The 26,742-nt window shown below is 38.3% G+C and overlaps 1 protein-coding gene across 11 annotated transcripts in view; it reads right to left on the bottom strand.

Annotated features, from left to right (window-relative positions):
• Nucleotides 1-25,166, bottom strand: part of LOC103030651 (citron Rho-interacting kinase) — an 84,795-nt gene extending 59,629 nt beyond the window's left edge. For 5 of the 11 annotated variants that reach the window (XM_022670433.2, XM_022670430.2, XM_022670434.2 and 2 more), the window contains exons 1-3: nucleotides 24,798-25,165; nucleotides 1,881-1,994; nucleotides 580-724 (exon numbers count right to left, since the gene is read on the bottom strand). In XM_022670433.2, the coding sequence (XP_022526154.2) occupies nucleotides 580-723 (144 nt within the window). In that variant the 5' untranslated portion in view covers nucleotide 724; nucleotides 1,881-1,994; nucleotides 24,798-25,165. Of the gene's footprint in view, nucleotides 1-579; nucleotides 725-1,880; nucleotides 1,995-24,797 lie in introns of all 11 variants that reach the window. The other 6 variants (XM_022670426.2, XM_022670428.2, XM_022670429.2 and 3 more) reach the window with 3 other exon arrangements.
• Between the last annotated feature and the right edge of the window lie 1,576 nt (nucleotides 25,167-26,742).

Below are 26,742 nucleotides of genomic sequence, written 5' to 3'. Positions count from 1 at the left end.
CAGTTACTAGGTTTAGGGAGCAAACACTTTTTTACACAGGGCCATGTGGGTTTGATTTTTTTAACTCCTTAATAATAAAAACCTTAATTTTGAAAATTTTAAAAACTGCATTTTTGGTTTTATTGTGTTGTTTTTAAAATCATGAAGTGGGCAAAGACATTTCATACCATTGTATTTGTGAAGGGAAGGTTATGTGTTGTGTCAAATGTTGCTGATTGGGTCATAAACAGCCACAGCAACCTTACTGTTAGGTGTCAGATCTTCATGTTTGGGTTAAATATTGCTGATCAAATCATAAATGGTCACAGTAACCTAGCTGTTGGGTTAAGGAGGTTACAAGTGTCTATGGCTATTAAACAGTCAACAATATTCATTATTAAGAACGTACTTTTACTGTATGTGAATCTGAACTGTGTTTCGTATTTACTTGTATTTATTCTCTTTGTTTAAAGTATTAGTTTTAGTTCTGTCTGAAATTGTGATGCCGTTCATGATTTGACTCTGATTGGCATCTAAACACTATAAATGATGTATAATGTAAAAGATCTTTTGATCATTAAAAATAAATTGTAAACTCACACTGCACTCTGTGATGTAGGTGGCCAGGTCCTGCTCCAGGATGGTTCTCTGGGTCTCAGAAGCTTTTAGCTCTACGTCCTTCTGCTCAAGAACTGACTCCAGGTCAGACATCTTCCTCTGCACTTTAGAGATCTCCTGCTCCATCCTTACAAAGGCAAACAGTAGATTCCTTACTGAATATAAAAGAAACAACCTGCAAGATGTTTTAATCTTGCCTAAAGCTAAAGTTTGGTAGAGATTAATAAACAACTTCTAATAGATCCTGTTTACACCTGGTCACTTCATGAGTCTTGAGTATCAGGATTATATTTGGATAAGACCAAGCCACATTAAGGAGCAAGTGTGAACACACCCAATATGCATTTAAACAGATACAAATATGACTACCATGTGTAAATGTATGTGGGTAAAATCTGATCAAGAAACTATCCAGATACTAGTCATATAAAGAGATCAGGTGGAAATGGTGTAATTAGTCACTGGTGCAATCATGTCCAGATCATGCCCAGTATTACAGTGATGTTACACAAGATAATTCCACTTTCATACAGCTTTATCCATTACTCTGTCACAATAACCATCATTTAGAAGATCTATTTTCTAAAAAATAATTACGATAAATAATATTACTGTACTTTTAAGACCATATTGGTCTTACTGGTATTATGATAGTAATATGTCCTGATAAAGCATTTACACATTTCTTTTAATGAGCAAAAAAAATGTAATTATTAAGAACATTTAAAGAGTTCATTGCAAAAACAAATGTTATTTTTTAAACACACCTGTTCTTGTTATTGCAAAAGAACTCTTTATTTAGACATTGGAATTAAAATATGAAAATGTTCAAATATTCTAAATACATACACAAATAATTTGAAACCAGTTTTAACATACTTTTAGCATAGCTCATTCACTTTTAGAAGTATACAAACACAATGGGCAATATCAAGGTCAGCAAACATTATTAATGTTATTTCAACAATATGTACCATAAGTCACTACCTAAGTTATTGTGACAGACCTATAAGCTACAAATCAATGGGATTCTCTGTTAACTTGCATTTTATCCAATACTGGTATGACGAATGTACAGAGTATTACAACCAACAGCTTTTATACCCCGGTATGCTTTTGCAAAAGTATATCACTGCAACCCTAGGTTTATCTCAAAAAACGTTTCAAAGCAATTTCAACTATAGTGACAAGTTTACTTTATATAAATGTAGTGAACTGAAACACCCGTTCTTCACTTATCCCAGACAGCCTTGTGCCAAGTCGACAGCAAGAAGCAGACCCACCTTCAGATTTATCTCAGGATGCTGCCGCTGTTTAGAGGCTTAAGCTGTGAAGGCCTTTTTTATCGCGCTGTGCTCTTGCTCTTGCTCTGAAAGACGAGGTCTGAAGCTCTTGCCCTTTAGAAGAAAGAAAGTAAAAAAGGAGGAAGGGGTGCTGAGAAACCTAGAAATATCTCTAATCGTTGAAAAAAACATGTCAGGAATTACTGTAGCCCTGCTTTATAGAATCATCTAAAAACTGTGTGTGCTAATGAAACACTGAAACAGCTATAATAAAGAAACACCAAGAATATTTGAAATGGTGGATGAAAAGAAGGGATTGCTAAGTTTTGAACATCAGAGTTCGTTTATTTAGCACACATGCTCACAAAAGTCTATTAAATAATTAGACTCGCTGAGTGAGGCTGAAAACAAAAGCGCAGAAAACAAATGGTCTCTTGTGACACTGGTATAAATAGCTCTATTATAATGACTATAATTCTGCTACTGAATGTACTTGCATTCATTTAAAACAATCAATCCAATTACAAGAGTTATACACAAGTGGTCCACGCAGAGTGTTTTTATGTTGTTGCTAAGTGGCAGCGATGGTATCTAAGGTGGCTGTTTTGGTGTTGCCAAGTGGTTGCTTTAATAACTGAAGTGGCTCCTGTGGTGTTTGTAATTGTATCCCAGGTGTATCCCAAATGGCTGGTATTGTGTTGTTAGGTGGTTGCTATAGTAGTATAGGGTGGTTGCTATAGTATCCCAGATTGCTATTATATTGTTGTTTATTAGTTGCTAGGTGGTTGCTATGGTTCCCAGGTGGATGCTATGGTGCTGCTTAATACACACAAGTGGTCCACGACAGATGGCTCATATGGTGTCGCTATGTGGTTACCATAGTATTCCAGGTGGTTTATATTGTGCTACTAAGTGTACTAAGTGGTTGCTAGGTAGTTTCTATTGTTAATATAATGTAACAATGTGTTACTAGGTAGTACCATAGTGTTGCTAGATGGCTGCTAATGTAGTATGGTTGCTATTGTGCTGCTAAGTGGTAGCTTGATGGTTGCTAAACGGTGCTATTGGGTTTGATAGGTAGTTGCTAAGGTGGTTGCTAAGGCATGCTAGGTGGGTCCTACTGTGTTGGTAGGTGTTTGCTTTGGAACTCTAGATGATTTTTATCGTATTACATAGGGCACCTCTATGTATGGTAAGTGGTTGATAGGTCATTGCTACAGTATTCTAGGCGTTTGCTATGATATTCCAGGAGGCTGCTATGGTGTTGCTATGGCATCCCAGATGGTTGCTATGATTTTGCTAAGGGGTTGATAGGTACTACTATGATGTTCCAAGATGTTTGCTATGGTATTTCATGTGGTTGCAATGGTGCTACCAAGTGGGAGCTTGGTGGCTGCTCTTATTTTTTTAAATGGTTGCTACTGTATGTCATGTGGTTGCTAAGATGTTGCCAGGGAGTTGCTAGTTGGTAGGTATTGCATCCCAGGTGGTTGTTATGGTGTTTCTAAATAAACACTAGATGGTACTAGAGTGTGCCAAGGGGTACGCCACTAATATAGACAGGTTTCATTGATGTTGCTTAATGGTTCCCCAGGTTTTCCTAGATGGTTGCTAGGCAGATTTTCTATGGTATTTCAAGCAGTTGCCATCTCAGGTGAATGTTCCCAAGTTGCCAAGTGGTTGCTGTGGCGAACTGGGTGTTTCTAGTGTATTTGTATAATTATGATATCTAATGGGTGCCTTAATATATATATATATATATATATATATATATATATATATATATATATATATATATTTTTTTTTTTTACCTCATTCATTTCTATAGGAAACAAATCTGCATAAATCAACAATACAAAATAATACAAAATAAACAATACATTCGTAAAAAAAACATAGGTATAAAGAGTATTTTAGAGTTCGTACAGCACAGAGTTTATTTTCATTAGTCAAAATCATATTGGGCATGTGTTCTGTAGGGAGAGAGAGAGAGAGAGAGAGAGAGAGAGAGAGAGAGAGTGAGTGACAGAATAAAAGGGGAGCTAATAAAAGAATGGGCTCTTCTCCCACTCCTCCACACTCCAATCCTGTGAATTTGATTCTCTCTCTCTCTCAGTGCGTCCCCTCACACTGTGCTCGAAGGCTTACGAATTACAGAGCGCTCTCATTTAAAGCCAAACAGAAAAAAAACATCTGATCTGAAAATGAACCTGTGCTTATGAAAATGCACTTGGAAACACAGAAAGGTGTTGAGGTGAAACAAGCATGCATGCATACCCACACACACATAGTTCTGCTAACAGTGCTATTCACTCCCATGCCTCATGCTAATTTATGAAGGGGTTCAAGAGGGAGTCTTTAAGTGTCTTTCTCTCTCTCACACACACACACACACACACACACAACACCTCAGATCTGCTGAGCGAAGTTCATGACTCATACTGTCATACTGTGCACATGCAGATATGTACATATGTGCACTACACACTGTGTGCCATGGCTAAACATCAACACTCATTAACTGTCATTCACACAGTGACTCTTGTTCACAGGTTTGGCATACTGCACAGAAGCACTGTGTACTTCAGTATATAGGTATTTTGGTATATAGTTACTTTGAAAATACATAGGTACACTGATATGATATAGTATTTTGGTATCTTGGTATATTTTTACTCTGGAATACTGTTAAATTGGTAAATAGGTATTTGGTTCACTGCCTGGCCAAAAAAAGTCTCCAGTTGTATTTAACTAAGTAAATACAACTACTGTTAAAATAAGTTGACGCTGCAGTTGGTCAGGTCTTGGTTCAGCAACAGTATGTGCTGAAAGAATGAGCTCAGCTGACTAAAAATGGTCCAATTAAATATTAGTGTGTGATCTTTCTTAGTTATTTCGTATATACAGGGGTTGGACAATGAAACTGAAACACCTGGTGTTAGACCACAATAATTTATTTTCCTGACGGACAGTTCTGGTGGAAACAGGAGAGTTGAGGTGCACATTGAATTCAGCCGTGATTTGGGCAGCCGTGGTTTTATGTGTTTTGGATACAATCCGGGTTAGCACCCGTGCACCAACTCTGGTATGTCACCCATAATGTTGCGTGCATTGCAATATTTGAACCAAAACTGTGCTCTTACCCTGCTAATTGAACCTTCACACTTTTCACGCTCTTACTGGTGCAATGTGCACTTGGCAATTGGTCACCAGGCTGCTCCAATTTAGCCATGAAACCTCCCACACTAAAATGACAGGTGTTTCAGTTTCATTGTCCAACCCCTGTAGGTGTGTTAACACTTGGAATGTTGGTACTTTGGAATATAGGTATTTTGGTAAATAGGTACTTTGGTACACCAAACATATAACACACTCTCACATGCAGGTATGTCTCAAGTTTGAATAAGTGCTTCAGTCCTACTTTTCCTGTGGAGCTACATACTGCCCCAAATGTTGATGTGATGATCTCACAATAAGTTACTCTAAGTAGTGATATGAGGGACTCCAACAGCTCAGCAATATGTGCAGTACATCCTGAAGTTACCTATGTTGCCTCTCATTGCTGGGCCTCAAACACCCATTGTTCAGCAGGATAATGCTCGCCCACACGCAGCAAGGGTTTTCCAGTAATGTTTATCAGCAAAATTGTAACACTTCCCAGGCCTGTCTATTCACCAGATTTATCACTAATCCAGCATTTATGGGAACAGCTGTGATGCCAAGTTTTCTCTATTTGGAGATAATGCTTCTCACTGTGTGGTACTGCTTGATGAGATTTTTTAAGCTACTTCAAATAGCTGAAAATGTTCTATTTAATTGATGCTTATATTCAACATGGTTGGCAGTAATTAAGCCCGGCTGATTCTAGTCTAATTGATCCCAATTATGAACACAATGCGGTTAATTATTTGATTAAGTAACTGTGAGCACGTTTTTTTTTCTCAGTCAGTTGGTGGTGCATAACTATTTTCTATTAATAAAAATATGATACAATAAAAACTTTTTTAATGTTCACTCTTTACTCAGGCTGTCTTTGTTTAAAGATCTGAAATAAAAAGTGAAAAAAATGTCCGAAGAGTTTTCAAGTACCACAAATTAAGCAAAAATGTGGAGCTATTCAGAAAATAACTTTTTCAGATACCTTTTAAACTACTACAGCTGAAGGGACGTCTCATCCTGTTCACTCTGTTAAGTGGCCTCATACTCCACCAGTGATAAATCATTTCACCGGCCAAATCATTTACAAAATTCACAGACAGCACTTTCATGGAACAACTTTTGCCTGAGTAATAAGCACTCTCTCTTTCCCTCGTTTACTCCCAGCTTGTTTTCTTAGAGTATTCCTTAGAATGTTGCTAGGTCTTTCAACAAGACTATGACCAGAAGCATACATCAAAGTTGGTCAAAACCTTTTTGAAAGACACCAAAATCAACATTCTGGAGTGGCTCTCTCAGAGCCATGATCTCTATCCTATCAAGAATCTGTGGAGGAAGCTCAGGGGAGACCAAGCAATGTGCATGATCTTGAACAATTTGCCAAGGAATAATGTGCTTAAATCCCTCAGGAGCCATGTGCCAACTTGGTTAGAAACTACCAAAATAGATTGTTGAAGCAGAAAGGCTATATTACTGACTATTAGTTGTTAGAAGGCTAATAATTTTCACAATTGCATTTTTAGCTTTTTTTCTTGTTTTGTGAAGCAAACCAATAAAAATGTTTATTGGACCTTATGCAGATGTTGTGTTTGTTTTTGGGGACACACATAAACTATAAAGTCTTAAGGTTATGGCCCATGTCATTGAAAGGATAAGGGTTTTATTTAATTTAATTTAATTTAATAAAGGGGGCTAATCATTTTGACCTTAACAGTAAATTTAATTATGGAGATAAATGTTCTAAAGCCAAAAACAACCCAAAAGGAACCTCTTAAAGCAGGGGTGTCAAACTCATTTTGGCCGAGGGCCACATTGGCATACTGGCTGTCCTCTGAGGGCCAGATGTAACTTATAAATATAAGAAAATGTAACCAGATGTAATATAAAATGAATGTAATTACTCCTTAATGTTAAATAACTCTCAATATATTATTTATTCAATCAAATATTACAGTTGCATGGAAAAATGTTTGCTTGTTGCTCTAAATCCTTTTAATTTGTCATATTTATGAAATCCAAAAACTCCATCAATCAAGAACCAAACTAGTCAAGTGAATAGAAGATAGATAGATAGATAGATAGATAGATAGATAGATAGATAGATAGATAGATAGATAGATAGATAGATACTTTATTTATCCCGAAGGAAATTTAGGCATCCAGCAGCAACAACACAATACAATAAGAAACAGATTCAAACATAAATTAAAACAGAAGAATAGAGAAAAAGAAGAAAAGGAAAAAAAAAAAAAATATATATATATATATATATATATATATATATATATATATATATATATATATATATAAGGCTATACAAAAACGTACTATACAAGGTAAGATACATATCTGTAAACAGAGCAGTGCAGTTGTTGCTGATGTTCATTAAATAATTAACAGAGCAAAGTGCAGTGTGCAATGACATTGATTATGAAAGTGGCTGATGTGACATAGAAATATAATATAAATATGCAACTGTAACAAATATAGTTCTAAAAGGAGATTGTGAATATGTGAATACCCAATCATGAGTAAAGTGTACTTAAACGTAAGTGAGGTTGGGGAAGTGTTAATGTAAATAATTAAGTGGTGGAGTAATAAAGTCCATGTGGTGTCAGTAGCAGCATCCCGTCCCCGATGAGAGGAGTTAAAGAGTCTGATGGCTCTCGGAATGAAGGATTTTCTGAGTCTGTCTGTTGTGCAGCTCTGTGACAGCAGTCTGCCACTGAACACACTCCTCTGCTTCATGATGGTGGTGTGAAGTGGGTGACTATCATTCATTGTTCATGATAGAAAGCAGTTTATCCAAAGTCCTTCTGTCAGCTATTGTAACCAGAGAGTCCAGCTCCATTCCAACCACTGCCCCGGCCCTCCTGACCAGCTTGTCCAGCCGTGATGCATCTCTCCCCTTCATGTTGCCTCCCCAGCACACCACAGCGTAGAAGAGAATGCTGGCCACGATTGATTGGTAGAACATCTGCAGAAGCTTCTTACAGATGTTAAAGGACCGCAGTCTCCTCAAGAAATAGAGCCGGCTCTGTCCCTTCCTGTACAGGGTGTCTGTGTTTGTTGACCAGTCCAGTTTGTTGTCCAGCTGCAGACCAAGGTACTTTTAGGTCTTCACTGTCTCCACATCAACCCCCTCGATGGAGACTGGCTGCAAGGGTAGTCCAGACCTACGAAAGTCAACCACCATCTCCTTGGTCTTGGATATGTTTAACTGCAGTTGGTTCAGTCGGCACCAAGCAACAAAGTCATCCACCTTTCTCCTGTACTCCTCCTCCTGACCACCCTTCACACACCCAACGATGGCAGTGTCATCCGAGAATTTCTGCAGATGGCACATCTCAGAGTTGTACTGGAAGTCTGATGTGTAGAGAGTGAAGAGGAAGGGGGAGAGCACAGTCCCCTGTGGTGCTCCAGTGCTACTGACCACAGTCTCTGATGTGCCGTCAGTGAGCCTCACATACTGTGGCCTGCAGGTGAGGTAGTCTGTGATCCAGGACACCAGGTGAGGATCCACATGCATCTTCACCAGCTTGTCTCTGAGAAGTGGAGGCTGGATGGTGTTAAAAGCACTGGAGAAATAAAAAAACATGATTCTCACAGCACTACTGCCCTTGTCCAGATGAGAGTAGGTTCGGTGGAGGAGGTAGATGATGGCATCCTCAACACCAATCTTCTTGCGATATGCAAACTGGAGAGGGTCCAGTGCATGCTGTACCTGGGGTCTGAGGAGTGGGAGAAGCAGTCGTTCCATGGTCTTCATAATGTGGGAGGTCAAAGCTACTGGCCTGAAGTCATTGAGCTCACTGGGGCGAGGTTTCTTGGGAACAGGGACCAGGCATGAGGTTTTCCACAGCGTTGGAACCCTCCCCAACTGCAGGCTCATGTTGAAGATGTTCGACAGGGGTAATCCAAGTTCAAAGGCGCAAGCCTTGAGAAGTCTTGGGCTCACCTTGTCAGGTCCAGCTGCTTTCCTTGAGCGGAGTCTCCTCAGCGCCCCTGTGACCTGGTCTGCAGAGAGGTGGAGGGTGGAGGTGGGGGGTGGCAGACTGGATGTGCTGACAGTCTGTGGGAGGGAGACCGGTGTAGTACTCAGAAGAGGTAGGGAGGTGTCCAGTGGGGCAGAGGCTGAGGTTGCTGAGATAGCAGGACAGACAGAAGCAGGTGAGGATGAAACAGGGCAATCAAACCGGTTATAGAAGAGATTGAGTTTGTTCGCTCTCTCCACACCACCAGCTGTTGCACTATCACTCTTTGGCTTGCACCCTGTGATTGTCCTCATACCGTCCCAGACCTCCTTCATGTTGTTAACTTGTAACTTCTGCTCAACCTTCTTCCTGTAGGTCTCCTTAGCCTCCTTTAAGCAGGACTTGAGTTCACGCTGGATGTTCTTCAACTCCTCCTGGTTCTTGTCTTTAAAGGCCCTCTTCTTTTTGTTTAAAAGGTCCTTTACGTCACTTGTAATCCAGGGCTTGTTATTAGCAAAGCAGCAAACAGTTCTTACAGGAACCACATTGTCCATGCAAAAGTTCAGATAGTCAGTTGTGCAGTTGTGCAGAAATGACATAAAATACAAGTTATATTAACTTTTATCAAAACGTTTGATACTGAAATAAGGCTTAATAAATATAAAATCAAAAATTGTGAGCTGTTAAGAACATGTGACAGATTTAGCATTTCCTCAGATTTAGCAGTTCCTCATCCAACCACTAGTGGGAGATGCAGCAGCAGCAGAAGCACAAGCCCGCAGTATTTACTTTGTCAGAGCTACAGCCCAGCCACGGGCTACAGGCAAAGCTGAGCCAGTCTGGAGCGTTTTTAAAATTTTTAAGTTCTTCTGTGTATGAAATAAAATAACCCCACTAACCGGATAATACAGCTCTCTACAGTTCATCTTTCAGCCCAAGCAGCTAACAGCAGCAGATTAGAGCAGCCGTCACGGAGTCACTGCTCGGATTACATTATAAACAGGTCAGTTAGCGCGCTGCTAACCTCAGGATGTTTATAACTACGGAGTTTAGTGGACACACCACGGCAGCAAGGTTAGACTGTTGAAGGCTACTGAAGACTATTAAAGCAGGCAACGCAGCGTAAGCGAAAAAAAACTAAAAAACACACACACACACACCAAAATACAAGTTAAGATAAAATATGAAAACGAACATAATAAAGCATAAATAATTCAATTGAATTGCGGGCCAGATGTATGCTTATTTTGTTAACCCATGAGGGGCCGGTACTTTGAGACCCCTGTCTTAAAGCAATAGTAGAACCATAACTAGTGGCCAAAGAAGCAGCAGCTGAAAGTGACTGAAATAAAATAATTGCAAAGCATTTCAATGGAGGAAACTCAGATTTTGGGGAATGCATTGATGGGGTTCAGACATCAGACTCTCATTATGGGACTATGTAAAAATAGCTGTGATTTCTAAACTGATAAAACAATATTGCTTTGTTTTAAACTCATTAAGACGGAGCACAAAGACAAATCTACCAAAACCATATCACTGTCCAAATACTAATTGACCAAACTGTAAATTGCCAATCCTGACCCTGACAGTCTAATAAATAGGCAGAGTTAAGCCAACGAAACAGTGCCCAAATGTTTTTTCTTAAATAAGTAATTTTCTTAAGCCCTCACCAGCATTCTTCAACCAAGAAAAAGACCACTGACTTCTGGAAGCCTGTGTACGCCAGGATTACATCATCATATGCAGACTGAAACAGAAAATGGGAACATACATCTGACGCCAGCTGGATGTATAATTTAGTGACTAGCAATGCAACACCGTTTTTCAGAGGAAAACATGCTCTCCTTCCTATCCCCTGCTGACTGAGTCTAATCTTCGCAGGAAGCTTTACAAGCACTATTCTACTGAAGCACGGGAGGAAATCCAGCAGAAGACACACTGCCCAGGCAAGAGCTTGTCTAAATTATACACTATACAGACTGAGAGTGATCAAATACACGCATTTTCACTCAGACCTCAGGATCTGAATCTATGTTTGCTAAGAACAGAATGTTTTTCTGTTTTTTTGGGATTGGTGTACACATACATGAATTCACATACAGTTATATTATGTCCAGCTTAATTACAGACACAGCTATAGAATTGTGCAATGGTTAAAGACAGCTTTAATTAAGTTTGGATGCTTTCACGCTAGCCTTGGGCAAAGGGTTTAGTACATGTGAAAGCTGTTTTTGAGACCAGGAGCAGTTCAGCATATCGATCTATGGTCCTCTAGAAATTAGTGGTCTGGAGTTCGATTCTAGTGGACTCTGGTGCGGAATACTGTAGGTGTGGAAGCTATCCTCTCCTGGTGTTGCGTGTGTGGCCATGTGATTGGTTCATTTTAAAACGTGACTGCTCCAACTTCTTCCTTCTTCAACTGTTACCTCCCTTTCCATCCATTTAACCTAAAAAAGCATACTATGATAGGATTGGAATGAGGGTACTGTAATAGAGCTGCAACTAATGATTATTTTGGTAGTCGACTAATCTGATGGTCATTTTTTCGATTAGTCGATTAGTCAACGATTACTTCTGCCATGTCCTCCATCTCAACAGAAAAACAGCTAAACATGAGATTTAAAAGGCATTTAAATGTCTGAATGCAGTTTAAACGTGGATAGTACCGATATTTAATAATAAATATGTAATCTGTTGTGTTTGGGCACTTTTGGAGACACAGCCCAAGTTTCTTCTGTCCCCAGCACTTTGTGTAATGCGGTACTGTTACAAATTAACGATAAGTCGACAATAAAATTTGTAGTCGACAAAATTAAATAATCGACATTGTCGATTATATCGACTAATCGATTATTACAGCCCTATATACTGTAATAAGCTCAGCTTTGTGGAGTGAGTGCAAGTAAGGAGATGAACACTTGTGTTTGCCTCCACGTATGAGAATATTCTAGTACGAGATCCACTTCTTGTTTGGAGGAGCTAGTGTATGGTGATATGCTGAGCATGCTATGATATGATGAGGCTGTTCCTTCCTGCTTAAGTGTAATAATAATAAGCCAAATGCAAGGCCTGATAGTGGGTGCCAGACGATTGGGACACTCCATTTCTAAAGTTTCCAAATATAACAACTCTCAATTGAGAATTACTAGTGTACTGGAAATACATCATGAAAGGAATTATCGCCAGTAGTGGACAGAGCAGTGGGTGGTAATGATTATGACTGGCAGCGTCTGGCTAGAAATGACAATGGCAGATATAACATTCACATTCAATGAGCTTAATGATTAAATGCACATCCTGTAGGTCATTGCAGAGCTATTTAGCTTCCATAGCAAATAGCAAAATTCATGGGACACAATTCTAGTTTCTGTCCCATAATATTTGGCAGGTCTGTGTTTGAATATGTTTGTTTTAATTTGCTCTATGACCTTTGCACAGTGCTGTATGTAAAAGTTTTAAGAGTATGTTCAAGTGTTTTAAAAAAAAGAAATTAGGTAAATGGTGTGTACACTTATATATGTGCACAGTAAATTGGCTGCTGCCTCTTTAACCCTTTGAAGCTTGGTGGTCACTGTAAGAAACCTCCTAGTTTTATTTTTTTCATTTGTCACTTTGCAGGTGTGGTTAACAAAGAAAGAAACTCTACATTTTCTCAAAGTTTTCAATGTTTTCTGGAAGCAGGTCAAATGTAGCCCTGCTAACACTGATGTTTTGACCAGCCATTTAAACATTTTGAGCAAATAACCCAAATGGTATGACACCCAAGCAAGGACAACTTTCCAACCTGTTACTATTAATGCAAAAACATGCAATAATACAGTCAACACCACTTAGTCCAGCACATTGATTTAGGTTACCCAGAGACCTCTTCGGAAATTACCCTTGATCCAGCACCTAAGATATATAATAGTTTGTAATTTGTCCATATCAGTAAATCTGACAAGAAATTGTGCCTAAAAGGGTTAACTGTACAGTATAAGAATGTCAGAACATTATAAGAATGTCAGTACATTTTTCCTCCTCAGAGTAAAATGCCACAAAAGCTGATAAACAGCTCATACATTTTTTAAAGAATTATGTTTTCCCTGTTTAGCTGTTCATAAGAACAAATGCAAATCCATAGTGAGACTTTTTCAAAAAAGGCTATTTTTAAAAATCACCCCACACTCCCCATAAAGAAACTCAATATTGAGTAAAATGGCTGTGGGAATGTCAATAGTTTAGACTCTGCTCTTTTGTTGGCTTGAATCAAAGTGCCAACCACTTTAAAACCAGGTACATGAGTCTGTGCACCGGAAATCTCCTGGGCTTTGATTGACATTTTCCCTAATTGAAGTGGCTTGACAACAACAGGAAAGTGTTTTGAGTGATCCACTCTCAAACAGATTTGCAACACTTAAATGGCATGAGTTATCGCAGTCAAAAGCTGTTGCTTGCTGCTGCGTCACATAAACTGTTGACTACTTATCGAGCCATTGTTTTAAACAAATATGCAGTGGGCATTAAGCACAAGTGCTTATATATATATATTTCATAGCTGCTGGAATTGAGGGTACAGGTCTGAATTATTTTTATGGAATGGGAATATAACTAGGATCATTCTGAAGAAATCTAAACTGTAAAAAGAGAAAACGTAGATTACTTTCTGCAGAAACAAGACACTGAAGTAGGTTTAGTCCATAGACTGTATATAAAGATGGACGCCGTGTCGCCGTTCCCATAAATTCAATGAAAATGAAGCCAAAATCTTCCGCCATTTTGGCGAGTCAGAGACTAGAGTCTGCGCAGTAGAGACCAGAGGAGGGAGAAAGACTGTGGAGAGACCGCCTACTCATTTAAATAACCCCGCCCCTGAGGGCTGCCTCGCGGTCACAGACTGCAGAGCGGGGCAGAGCGGAGCTGACGGTCTGTTATTGGTCCTGCCCATAAGCAGCCCTTTTACCATAACCACACCTTTTTTGAATAGAGCCGAATAAAGTTTTAAAAACCGAATTCTGTGGGGATATAAAAATTTGACAATATAAGCAGAGGTTACACTAGCTGTTGCATTTAAATAATGGATGTAGAATTACAGTATATTAGAAAAAAACGTGATTGAAAGTTGTCTGTTTTGCCATTGAAACCTATGGGGATGGGTGGAGTTAAACAGCTTTCTGCAGCCGAACAGCAGGGGGCGCCCGACCTGTGGTGGCTTCACTTTTAAGAGACGATGCTCTGTCCAGCTATATACAGTCTATGGCTTAGTCTAAATACTTACTGTTTTGAATAAATAAAAACTCATTTTACTTCATCTCACAAGCTAAGATCTATTTAAACAGAGTCTGAGAGCCTGCATGTCAAGTTAAAAAAAAAAAAAAACAACAAAAAAAACACATTTGTATATTAATGGAAAAATTCATCAGAGCATGAGCTATTGTTTGTGTTTTACAGACTCCTTAGAATTAGGCTGACCAATCAGAGCTCTGCTGTAATGGTGGTAGACCAAACAAATAAGAATTAAGGTGGCAGCAGAAAAGCTCATTCTGTACAGAGCAAAAAACAAAAACTTATATTAAAAGAAAAAACCTAATTATAAAAATGAAGAGGTTAAAAAATGTGATGATGAGCATTCTCTGGAATCCTCTGGAATATAATCAAGAGGAAGATGGATCACAAGCCATGAAACCAAGCTGAACTGCTTGCATTTTTGCACCAGTGTCACAAAGTTATCCAAAAGCAATGTGTAAGACTGATGGAGGAGAACATTCCAAGATGTATTAAAACTGTGATTTAAAACCAGGGTTATTCCACCAAATATTGATTTTCCGTTTTTTTATTTTCAATATTTCGATTTTGAATTTTGGAAAAATGTTGTCTGTAGTTTATAGAATAAAAACAACAATGTTTATTTTCCTCAAACTGTCACGTCTGGTGCTGTTAGCTCCTCTGTCCCTTCCACACCAAGCTCTAACGGAGGTTCTCAGGTTAACAACTACACTACCCAGAATGCACCACCCGCTGACATCACGCACTCACCTGATCACGTGACACCTCACCTGCTTCCTCCTGGAAGTCCCGAATACTGATCACTGGCACTATAAAGGTGCACGCCAAACAGACTACCACGCCGCGTATTGTAGGTTATCCTCGTACAAAGCGTTACTTATATCTTGTCTCAGTTTACTTTGTGTATGACCTTGCTTTTTGTTTCTCGACGCCGATTCTTGCCTCTGCCTTTGATATTGGATTGTTTGTGTATGACCTGGACTGTACTTTCACCACCGCCTCTTGGATTATCTCTGATACTGGATTGTTTGTGTATGAACTCTGGACTGTCTCTCGTTTATGGTATGGTTTTGTCTTCATTGCTCTGTCTACTGGTGATTACCCTTATTTCTGTATCAACCCTGATTACATCTGTTTATTATTATAATAAACATACTTCGTTTTTATCAGTATCTGCGCTTGTCTGCTATTCTGTTCTGACCATGACACAAACATAAACCTATAAATAGCAAAATCAGAGAAACTGATTCAGAAACTGAAGTGCTCTCCTATTATTTTCCAGAGCTGTATGTACATATATACATACTTAAAGCAACACACACACCAGTATACTTTTTTAAGCAATTCTATCTAATTAAATCTAATTTACCTGATCCCCATATTTTTAGACTGTGTGAAAAAGTAGTACACCACACAGCAAAAAAACAAAAACTTATATTAAAAGAAATCTAATGATAAAAATGAAGAGGTTAAAAAATCTATGATGAGCGTATGGTGCATATAAATAGTCTTTCAGTTTAGAACATCCTCCTGTGATGTATTTGTCTTGCCTTGGCTTTGGTGTCACTTGAGTTCAGAGCTACATTCATTTTTTATCAGTTTTTGTCTCTTGTTATATGTTTGTTATATGTTGTGTTTGGTTTCAGTGTGTTTCTTTCTTTTTTTACTCAACATTCTTGATTCAAAACTGTTAATTGTATACAGGCAATTGTGTACAGGTGTACGAATGTTCCTAATAAAATGCACAGTAAGTGAATATATAAGTAGACTGATTGAAAGTGCAGTTATAAGGTGTGTTATAAGCTGTGAGAACTCTAGTGCTACCAGAGTAAATCTGTCTACACAGACAGTCCATCGTTTTTTTGTGATGTTGCTAATCTTCCGTGGGCTGCACAATGGTATTATGCCTACAGCAGTACAATAGCAGGGGAATTCCAGACTAAAACTAGTTATTTGTCATGCCGTGTTATGTAATGTTCTGTAGCAGAGCGCAGTATGTCTCAGCAACATCAGTGTGAAAGAAATCAGAATTTTGTGTGTTCTTTCTCTCCCTGGCCTTCATTATATGAAATCAGAATTATTTCATCCAAAATGTTTACAAATTTTACTTCAATGGCTTGTAAAATCCTCTACATAGCCTACTAATAAGCTTATGGGTGTGAGTTATCTTTCATAGCGTCTGTTGAAACACCCAAATTAAATTTACACAAAACCATTTCTACTAGGGGTGGGTGATATGGCCCTAAAATAATATCACGGTATATTATGGTATTTTTGCGATACGATACTCTTGGCGATATGACAAAACACTTTAAAAAAAACAATTTCAAAAATACACTATACACTGCAAGAAAAAAAAAATATATATATATATATTTGCATGCAATATAATACTGCACACCCCTGTGTGATATATAAAAAATACAAGAATTTTTATCAGATTTGTAACAGAAGTCAATGATCCAGAATGTCATGATACTAATAATAATGCACTTCAAATATCTCCATACATGCAGGATTAAAGTAAAATAAATTATACTGGACAGATATAAACAGTCTCTAGTAGATATATAATGGAAAATGGGATGGGTGATATGGCACGATATTTTGGGGTATAGTATCGTTCACGATTTTTTAAAATTTTGACGATATTATCGTGTACGATACGATATGGCACACCCCTACTTTCTACTCATTTATAAGTGGCAGCCTATTGCGCACAGCGCACTCTCAAACAGAAACAACCATCCACTGAGAGGACTGCATCAGGCACTGAGAACCCAGCACAGAGTGCCAATCCATATCTGGGCATAAAGTCATACATACATACTAGGGCTGGGAGAAAACTTGAATTATTTAATTGTTGTTTTAATGTGATTTTGAAAATGTTATAATGGAGATTGTACATGTTTACATACAGAGGCTGCCAGAAAGAATTTCAGTAGATTGTCATTTGCTGTAAAGAAATTCCTTTTGGTGGCAGCGGTTTTTGTATTTTACACTTTTCCTAAACTGAAATCCAAGGAGGTTATGTTTGCACTGTGTTTAATATAAAAGCTGCATGTAAGGTTGAAGGGGTCTGCTTACCGGCACTATTCATAAAAAAGAAATTAATTAATTAAGTCAATATGTAGGAACTAAAAAGTGTAATGGAAAATCACTCATATGTTTGAAGTTTTTTTTTATAATATTGCCCAACCCTAATAGAAAAAAAATAAGGGACCAAATGAGTTTCTTTGAAAACCTCTGGAATATAATCAAGAGAAAGGTGGATGATCACAAGCCATCTGACCAAGCTGAACTGCTTGAATTTTTGCACCAGGAGTGTCATAAAGTTATCCAAAAGCAATGTGTAAGACTGGTGGAGGAGAACATTCCAAGATGCATGAAAACTGTGATTAACAACCAGGATTATTCCACAAAATATTGATTTCTGAATTTTTTCTGTTTTCTATTTTCAATATTTCTATTTGGAATTTGGGAGATATGTTGTCCGTGATTTAAAGAATAAAAACAACAATGTTTATTTTCCTCAAACATATACCTATAAATAGCAAAATCAGAGAAACTGATTCAGAAACTGAAGTGGTCTCCTATTTTTTTTCCAGAGCTGTATGTACATACATACATACTTACAGCAACACACACACCAGTATCCATCTTTTTAGGCAATTCTATCTAATTAAATCTAATTTACCTGATCCCCATGTTTTTAGACTGTGGGAAAAAAACGAAGTCTGTGGAAGAAACCCATGCAGATACAAGGAGAACATGGAAACTCCACACAGATAGGGACTTGAACCCAAGACCCCTATGTGCTAACCTCTAAGCCACCATGCCACCCTTACATTCAGTGACATGCCAAAAACTTTTTTAAATTATAAAATGGAATCTGGGTAGCAGGCCACTATTTGGGGATGAAGAATTGTATTACCAACTTTGTTTGAAATTTGGATAAGGTTTTAGATAAGGTCCTGTTTCAGTGGACATTGTAGGTCCATTAGAAAAAAACTCTGCTAGTGACTGTACTAAGTCTGAAAGGGAATTTGAATAGCGGTGTTGTTGAATCTGCCTAACATATGGTGGTGATTTTGGTTGTCCACATACATTTGGCTATGTGTATGAGCTAGCACACTATGAAACTATGAAACATGCATCAGCTGTATTTTTCAGATATTAATGATATATTGTCATAGTTCCAGAGCCAGATAGATATTATCAGATTGGCACCCTCACACTGATTTTATGGCCTTTTTGTTGATGTCAAAAAACATGAACTACTGATTATATTCATATTTATGCCGTCCTATATGTGTAAAACACATTCTGCAGTTTGAAACATCTCTGACAGATGTTTAAACACTTTAAGACTTAAGATTTATTATGCAGTAACTACTGTAAATTATTCAGCACCCTCTGGAACCATTATATAATGTATGTGGTTATGAAAGAGAGTTAACATTAGTCACTTATCTTACAAATCGTTTCTCTGTCTGAGACCCACTGTTTAATATAACTGGTAAATATGTGCTACATGCATCTTAATTCCACTATCTAGCTTCACCCAGGAGATAATGGGTTTTCCTTTTTGGGTCTCGGTTCTTTTCAGTGTCTTTCTCAGGCTTTTATCCTTGTTTTTCTTGGCTGTACTCCCCTCAGCTTGGTCTAAACCCTACTATAGAGATTTTCACTTCCTTATCAAAACTAACAAACTTAAATCCGCTAATTAGGAATGTCTGTAAGCAAAAATGACCACATTTCATGGGATAGTAACTAGTAGCATATCTCATCATTTTTGCCATGTCCCATGGAATCTAATGAACATATTAGGTAGTGCTGTGCAATATGACGATAAATATCGTGGGGACGATAGAAAAGTGTCTATCGTGCTACTAACCTTCTATCGTCCCTGTCGTTTCTACAGTAATTTAATCAATTATTCATGCAAATATATAAAGTACAGAATGCTACAATTAAATGTGTTGGCATAGTCACTTTGCATGAACTCGGTTTATATAAGTTTTAATAAAGTGATCTTCGCAAAAAAGCTTCATAATGAGGTTTTGCGACGGACACGCACGGACACGCCGGTTTGCGATGTGCTTTACGCTATTAAACTCATGAGAGCTGAACAACGGAGACGCATTGTTCTTTTGAAAAAAATAGCTACTGCATCTACCTTATCTGTTTTCATTTGATACATAAATATTGCTGCACATAAAGGTAGTAATTCTCATTGTAAAGTTTGGTTTAATGTCACTTTGAAAAAAAGTTTGAAAAAAAGTAAGCAATGATATTATTTTGTCACAATTTTCCAAGAATAACTGAAAACATACTTTGTTATCGTGATATAAAAAATTCCATAGCGTGATATATGATTTTTCCCATATCGCCCAGCACTAATATTAAGCACGAATATAATTTCTGCCAGAGTGGCTTTTCTGATTGCACAGACAATTCTAACCAGGTGCAGCCAATCACGATCACAAAAGACCATCTTAGACCCTCTTAAACCAGCAAAAACTGGTTTGTTGTAAACCTTACCATTTAGTAGAACTTCTTTCTATTTGTTTCATCTAATTAGTCCGAAATCCATAGAAGTACTGTCCAACTTGTATCTGTGGACCTGTTTTTTTGGTGTTTAAAATTAAATAAAGTATAATATCATATATTAATAATAGAATATAATACAATACTAACTGAGACATAAAAGTTTTGACAAATCTTGATTGGTTTCACCATGAAGCCTTTTAAATGACTGTCAAACCACAACCACCAAACAACCAAACCAATAAACAACAATTAACCTACTTACGATGGTTGACCAGCTAGATTTTGAACAGCATATGGTATGATTTTGGGTTGGATGGCTTAGCTGGTCTACAAGCATAATCAACCTGATCAAACTAGATAACCAGTAGGACCAAGCTTGACCAAACTGTTTGATACTCATGACCAACATGGCCAAGGTGGTCGTGAGCAAGGCAACAATAACCAAGCCTGTATGACCAGAAAACCAGGTATGTTTTTAGCTTGAGTTTAATGATTTATTTTTTTATGCATGAAAGCTAAATAATTAGTACAACCAAGCTTGACTAAGTTGGTTGAACACAATGACCAAGCTAGTTGACCATGTCTCCAGCTAAACCATGCTGCTCAGGCAGCATGACCAAAATCAATACACTATTTTGGTTAAGGGCTGGTTAACCATCTAGCTCACCAGTACTGGGTGTTTTAATGAGAATGGCCTGGTTTTCAACCAGCATGACAATTAAAATATCCTTTTTTTTTAGCAGGGTTTAGCAGTTGAACTGGTAAATTGAACTCCAGAGTCTTCCGCTGGCTAACTGTTTTTGTAAATGGTTTACAATAATGTCTCAACATGTTATGGAAGCCCATTTCCGCCACCTGAAGAAAAAAAAAACGTCCTCAACTAAGTCATAATTATGAGATAGTAAGTCATAATTATGAGATAGTAAGTCATAATTATGAGATAAAAAAGTCATAATTATGAGATAGTAAGTCATAATTATGAGATAGAAAAGTCATAATTATGGGATAGTAAGTCATAATTATGAGATAGTAAGTCATAATTATGAGATAAAAAAGTCATTATTATGAGATAGTAAGTCATAATTATGAGATAGAAAGTCATAATTATGAGATAGAAAGTCATAATTATGAGATAGTAAGTCATATTTATGAGATAAAAAGTCATCTCATAATAATGACTTTCTATCTCATAATTATGACTTTCTATCTCATAATTATGACTTAGTATCTCATAATTATGACTTACTATCTCATAATTATGACTTACTATCTCATAATTATGACTTACTATCCCATAATTATGACTTTTCTAGTTGAGGACGTTTTTTTTTTCTTCAGGTGGCGGAAATGGGCTTCCATAACATGTTTTTACAACTTTTATGTTTTTTTTAAATATATGTCTGAGGTGCTGATAATTAGCCACAGACCTGTTGATAGGTGGAATGGGACTGTGCTGGTCTGCAGCTCACCTGACAGCGTCAGCAGGCTGTATGTAATGTGTTTTAAGTCTGTAATGAAGCAATTTCTGTCTCTTAGACATGTTAAAGGCACTTTCACCTCTTCACCAATAATCCAGCTACATACCAGCAGCCATCGCTCGCGGCTCCTTTACTTTTCCCTCACGTCCTGCGCGCGTCTCTCTCTCTCTCGGTCACGACAGCAGCGGTTTTGCCTCAGTCTCAGTCACGACTCCAGGAGAGAGAACTAAATGTTCGGTGGTCATATCTATAAACCCGTTTTTTATTCGACAAGTGTGAGGAGCGTCTTTTCTCCCCTCAAAGCGGATCAGTTAGTGAGGGAAGCTGACAGTAAAGCAGCACCGGGGGATTAGCATCACGACTCGCATTAGTAAACGCTGAATCTCGCCTCCTGCTACTACTGAGAGAAATACAGCCTGACAAGACCGGATTCACCACTATTTATCACACTGTTACACAGAGTTTACCTCAAAATTCACATCAACACTAATTTAGAAATGAACCACGGACTGTACACAACTCGAAACAGTCCCCGTCTGATCTACTATTGCATATCAAAAAAATTAAATATCTTTGAAAAGTTACTTTATTTCAGTAATTAAATTCAAAATGTTACTCATATACTATATAGATGTATTACACACAGAGTGATATATTTAAGCGTTTATTTATTTTATTGTTGATGATGAATCCCAAAAATCAGTTTCTCAGTTGGTACTTTTGGCAGTGTGGGCCAAATTTTCAAGTCCTGCTGGAAAATGAAACTCTGTGTAATACATCTATAAAATATACCAGTTTGATATTTTTAACTGAATTACTAAAATAAAGTACCTCTTTAATGACATTCCTCTGTCATTAGCTTTTATTTTATTTTTCCATTCCACCTTAAATGCTGCAGCCTCTGCCATCTGTTGCACCCTTTAAGGTGGAGCACAGAAGTTGGCTAGCTAGATACTAAAACGACTAGCAACTCTTTTTTTAAGAACAAAATGGACGTAAGTCAATAAAACTACACATTAAACTAAAGTAGTATATTGTGGTTATCATAAATTAAAATACTCAACATTCCTGGGTTCTTTGGTTGCTTGTGCTGCCATCTTGCCAGTGATTCTTATAGCCCTCTGTTTTAAGTTTGAAGGGTCATGTAGCCCCAACACTTCCCCTACCTCTCCAGTCTAACAAGAATCAGGACACCCTAACTCTAGCAGTGAATGGGCAAAACAGAGGCTAGGGATAAGTGGTAGCGCCAAGAGGTGAAATTTCTGCTTCATGTTCCCATTGGTAAATTTAGGCCCAATCCCATTCCAGATTTTTTTAGAGGCACACTTAAAAAAGTTCAGTAACCACTATATAACAATAGGTTAATGTGTAGTTTCAATGTTTTATAGTCATTATTTTCACAACGAGCATGAAAAAAAAAACGCTAGTAGTTTGTCTATTAGTTCGCTACTAGTTTCCACTTTCATCTTAAATGATGCTACAGACAGCAGAGGCTGCAGCATTTAAGGTGTAATGGGAAAATAAAATAAAAGTAAAAAAAAGCTGAGTCCACTGCTACATATCTGTATCGAGTACACTGTTCCAAGGGAAGGGTTACACTCCAAAACAAGGAGTAGGGGTTAATAAGAGAAATGGGATTGGGCCTTAGTTCCACTGCTGAGCTGGAGCTGCTGATGTACAGGCAGTCATTCGAGGAGGAGGGGAAGATGCAGAGAATTTGAGGGGCTTAGTAAAGGGTGTGCTGAAAGCAGAAACAGGCAGACGTGATCTCTTCCTAAAACTCACACCATGAGAACATCAAACCGGGATTAAAACGACTTGTGACACCAGCGGCTGCAAACTTCAGAAAACAGGCAGCAGAATGACTTGCCTGAGTTTCTGCCAACAAAGCACTTACTTCTGTCATCCCTAAAGTGCAGCATTAAAGGGCTCATATCTGTATTTTCTTTGTGCTGTATTTTCTACTGCAAGACACCAGCTGACATTGTGACATTTCTTTGGTTTCTGGACCAGAATTCTTTTGAGCATGACTTAATTTAGTCAACTTCTTACTTGCTTTGTATTCGTTATTAATACTGCATATGTTTGACCAAAGCCCATTTGGAGCCTCCCAACTGGGGATCAGAATGTTTTGTATGCAAAGATCAATGTCAAAACATTGAAATTCATTATGATCTACAATATATGATGTGTTTTACTGTCAGATGATGAAAAACGGAGCATGGTTGGAATCTTGAAAGCATGAAAGTTGTCAATGGACAACATTTAATTTGGTACCTTTAAAATGTTTTGTTCAATGGTTCCAAGCTGGCATGGCATATGGATGTCAGTGATGGGCCACGTTAGGGTGAGTGAAGAAACCAGGAGAGTACCCAAAAGTAGCCTATGTGAGCCTTTTTAAACTTGGTTGACACTAGTGTGGACACAATAAGTTGAATACTGTGAACCTGGCATTAAAGGGCTCCGGGGGAAACACGTTTACTCCCTCTTGTGGCAGGACCCAAAGTCTACTGTAATCATCAGACCATATTCACATATTTGAGGCATAACTGCATGCAGTTTTGCAGAGTTTTGTAACAATTCAGAGTGCATTATTTAGTCATTATGTGTATTATCATAACAGAGAGAGAACAAATTCTAAAAACATCTGCAACTTTAGAGAGTTGTAACTTGGCTCTTTACCTGTCGCTATATGAACACATAGAAAAAGGGAGGGAGAGAGAGAGAGAGAGACAGTAGGGAGAAGGGGGAATGCTGTAGAGATATGCTGTTTCCATAGAAATAAGTCTCATCCGTCAGCCGTCACCTTAGCTCCTTTTACTGCTCTTTTCCTGATGCATTTTTCCACTGCCACTACACCCACATACAGTACTTTTCCATCTCATCACACTCTATGGGCAGCTGGGCTGAAACACACTGCAAAACAATGCAGATCAGACTGAGAAGAACTCTTACACTCTTATTCTAAAAACATTTTATTCTGTTCTATACTATTTAGCCATATATGTATGTTATAATGGATCAAGATAGTTAGATGAGTGTTACAGTCAACAAAGTAGCAGGTAGGTATCTATTCACTTAGTGTCGTGACAGCATGTATGTGTATATGAGTGTGTTTTTAAGTGTGTGTGTGTGTGTTTATGTACTGCATCCAACAGTGAGAGCACCTGTGCTGGCAGTCTCACTTCTCATCTCCCGCTTGATCTACCCCTGTCCGAGCCACCAGCTGCACCAAGCTGATGAAACTGACCGGTCAGTCTACAATTTTCCACACTCAGGATAAAGCCATTAAAATTCAATTGCTAGTGAAAGTACCCACGCAACTAACCATGCTGCAAATAAACAATAACAATAACAACATGCTCTCTCCCACACAGACGCCCACACATGTACAGTAGTGCACAGCACCCAGTACAGTACAGCTGACCGCACAGTGCTTCACTGGTCACACTGTTGACAAGTCTTCTATGAACTCAATAGTGACTTACCTCTTACCTCTGCCTGGGTTCTCTGCTTTAGATGGGGCAGGTCCTCTGGACAGAAGCCCAAGGGTGATGGGTCTTCTTAACCATCCATGAGCAGGAAGATGGGCTACTTTGGTTGGACGCTTTGGTAGGAATCATCCTTCAGACTGGAGCTGTTGAAGAAGATGAAGAAGGAAACGCTGCCAGAGCTGAGGAGGAGAGAGGCAGGCACAAACTGCATTCCAGAGTAGAGCAGCAAATCACGCTTGTGAATGCCTCTCTCACGCACACACACTCACACTTGTCCACTCTCTCTTTCTCTCTCTCCCTCTGTTTTTCTCTCTCTCTCTCTCCTCCTCTCTCTCTCCCACCCTTCTTTTGCACTGCAGTAGCTCTCTCTCCCTAATCACAGTAATACATGCAGACTGAGTCACTGCCTAAACTCAGCACTCTCTCTTTTCCTCTGCTTATTGAGCAGGGCATTTATTTTAGAGTCTCTGCTTAAAGGAATATTCTCCAGTTTTTCTCAGCCCAATATCTATCTGGCATACAGTTGATTATGATGGTCAGTGGAAGCCATCAGGCAAGTGCCGAAGAGGAACACATCCCTGGTCGTAACTGTGACACTGTTAGATTAATGGAAAAAAAATCTGTCCTGAATCACCAGTAACAGTAACATGACAAGTAATAAGTTACATTAATGGAAAAAGTCTGTCAAGATAGTTACTAGTAATGATAGATAAATATGTCAGAAGTCCATGGTTTTGGTAACATAACATGACACATGTTACATCAATAGACACAGTCTTTTATTACAGTTACCAGTAATGGTAATATGACGGCGTTACATTATTGGATAAACTCTGCAAAGACAGTCACAGGTAAGACAAAGTAACACTGTTACTCTAATTTTGTCAAAGTTTGTTATGACAGTCACTGGTAACAGAAAAGTGACACTATTTGATTAATAGAAAAAAATATGTTATGGGTCTCAGAGCGGTCCAGCGGGCTGCCACTATCAGGAGATCGCCGGTTCGAATCCTGTTCATATAGCTTGCCATCAGCTACCGGGTGCCCTGAGAGAGCACTCCAAAGGGTGATATCTACAGCACGAGGTGTCTGTGAGCTTATGTATTGGAACCAAGTCGCTGTGCTTTCCTCCGAGTGCGCTGTGATGCGACGCTCTCTCACCACATCCCTCCAAAGGGTGATGTTGATCAGCACAAGGCATCTCTCTCTGAGCTGATGTTTCAGAACCGACTGAAAAGAGGCGGTGGCTGACTTCACATGTGTTGGAGAAGGCACGTGCTCTTCTTCACCCTCCTGGTTTTGGAGCATCACTAGTGATAGATGGAGTCCTAATGAGTGGGTTGGGTAATTGGCCGTGTAAATTGGGGATAAAATGAGAAAAAAGTTATGATATTACATAACATAACATAATAAAATGGGTTACATTAATAGACTAAATTTGTCATGAGTCACTGACACTGGTAGCACGACAGTGCTACACTAACGTAATGTAAAGTCTATCATGACAATCACTGGTAATGATAAATGACACTACTAATCACTGGCATTTGGCAAAGTCTGTCATGAAATACAGGTATTGGTAACATGACACTGTTATGTCGATGATCACAATCTTTTATTAGAATTACCTGTAATAGTAATATGTCACTGTTACATTACTAGACAAAATCTATCACGAATCACCGGTGAGGATAACATGACACATGTTACATTAATAGACACAATCTGCTATTCCAGTTATAACCAATGGTTACATGACACATGCACATGTAATGGATAAATTACCATTACACTAATAGACAAAATCTGTCATGGCAGTCACCGGTTCTGGTAACACGACACTGTTACAATAATAGACAAAATCTGTCATGAATCGCTGGTAATTACAGAATGCGACTTTTACTTTATATGTCACGGCAACAATACGTACAGTATAACC

Source organism: Astyanax mexicanus, chromosome 12, assembly GCF_023375975.1.
Source record: "Astyanax mexicanus isolate ESR-SI-001 chromosome 12, AstMex3_surface, whole genome shotgun sequence".
Classification (NCBI taxonomy): Eukaryota; Metazoa; Chordata; class Actinopteri; order Characiformes; family Acestrorhamphidae; genus Astyanax; species Astyanax mexicanus.
The sequence above is the reverse complement of the archived record's forward strand: the minus strand, read 5'-3'. Positions and strand labels throughout refer to the sequence as shown.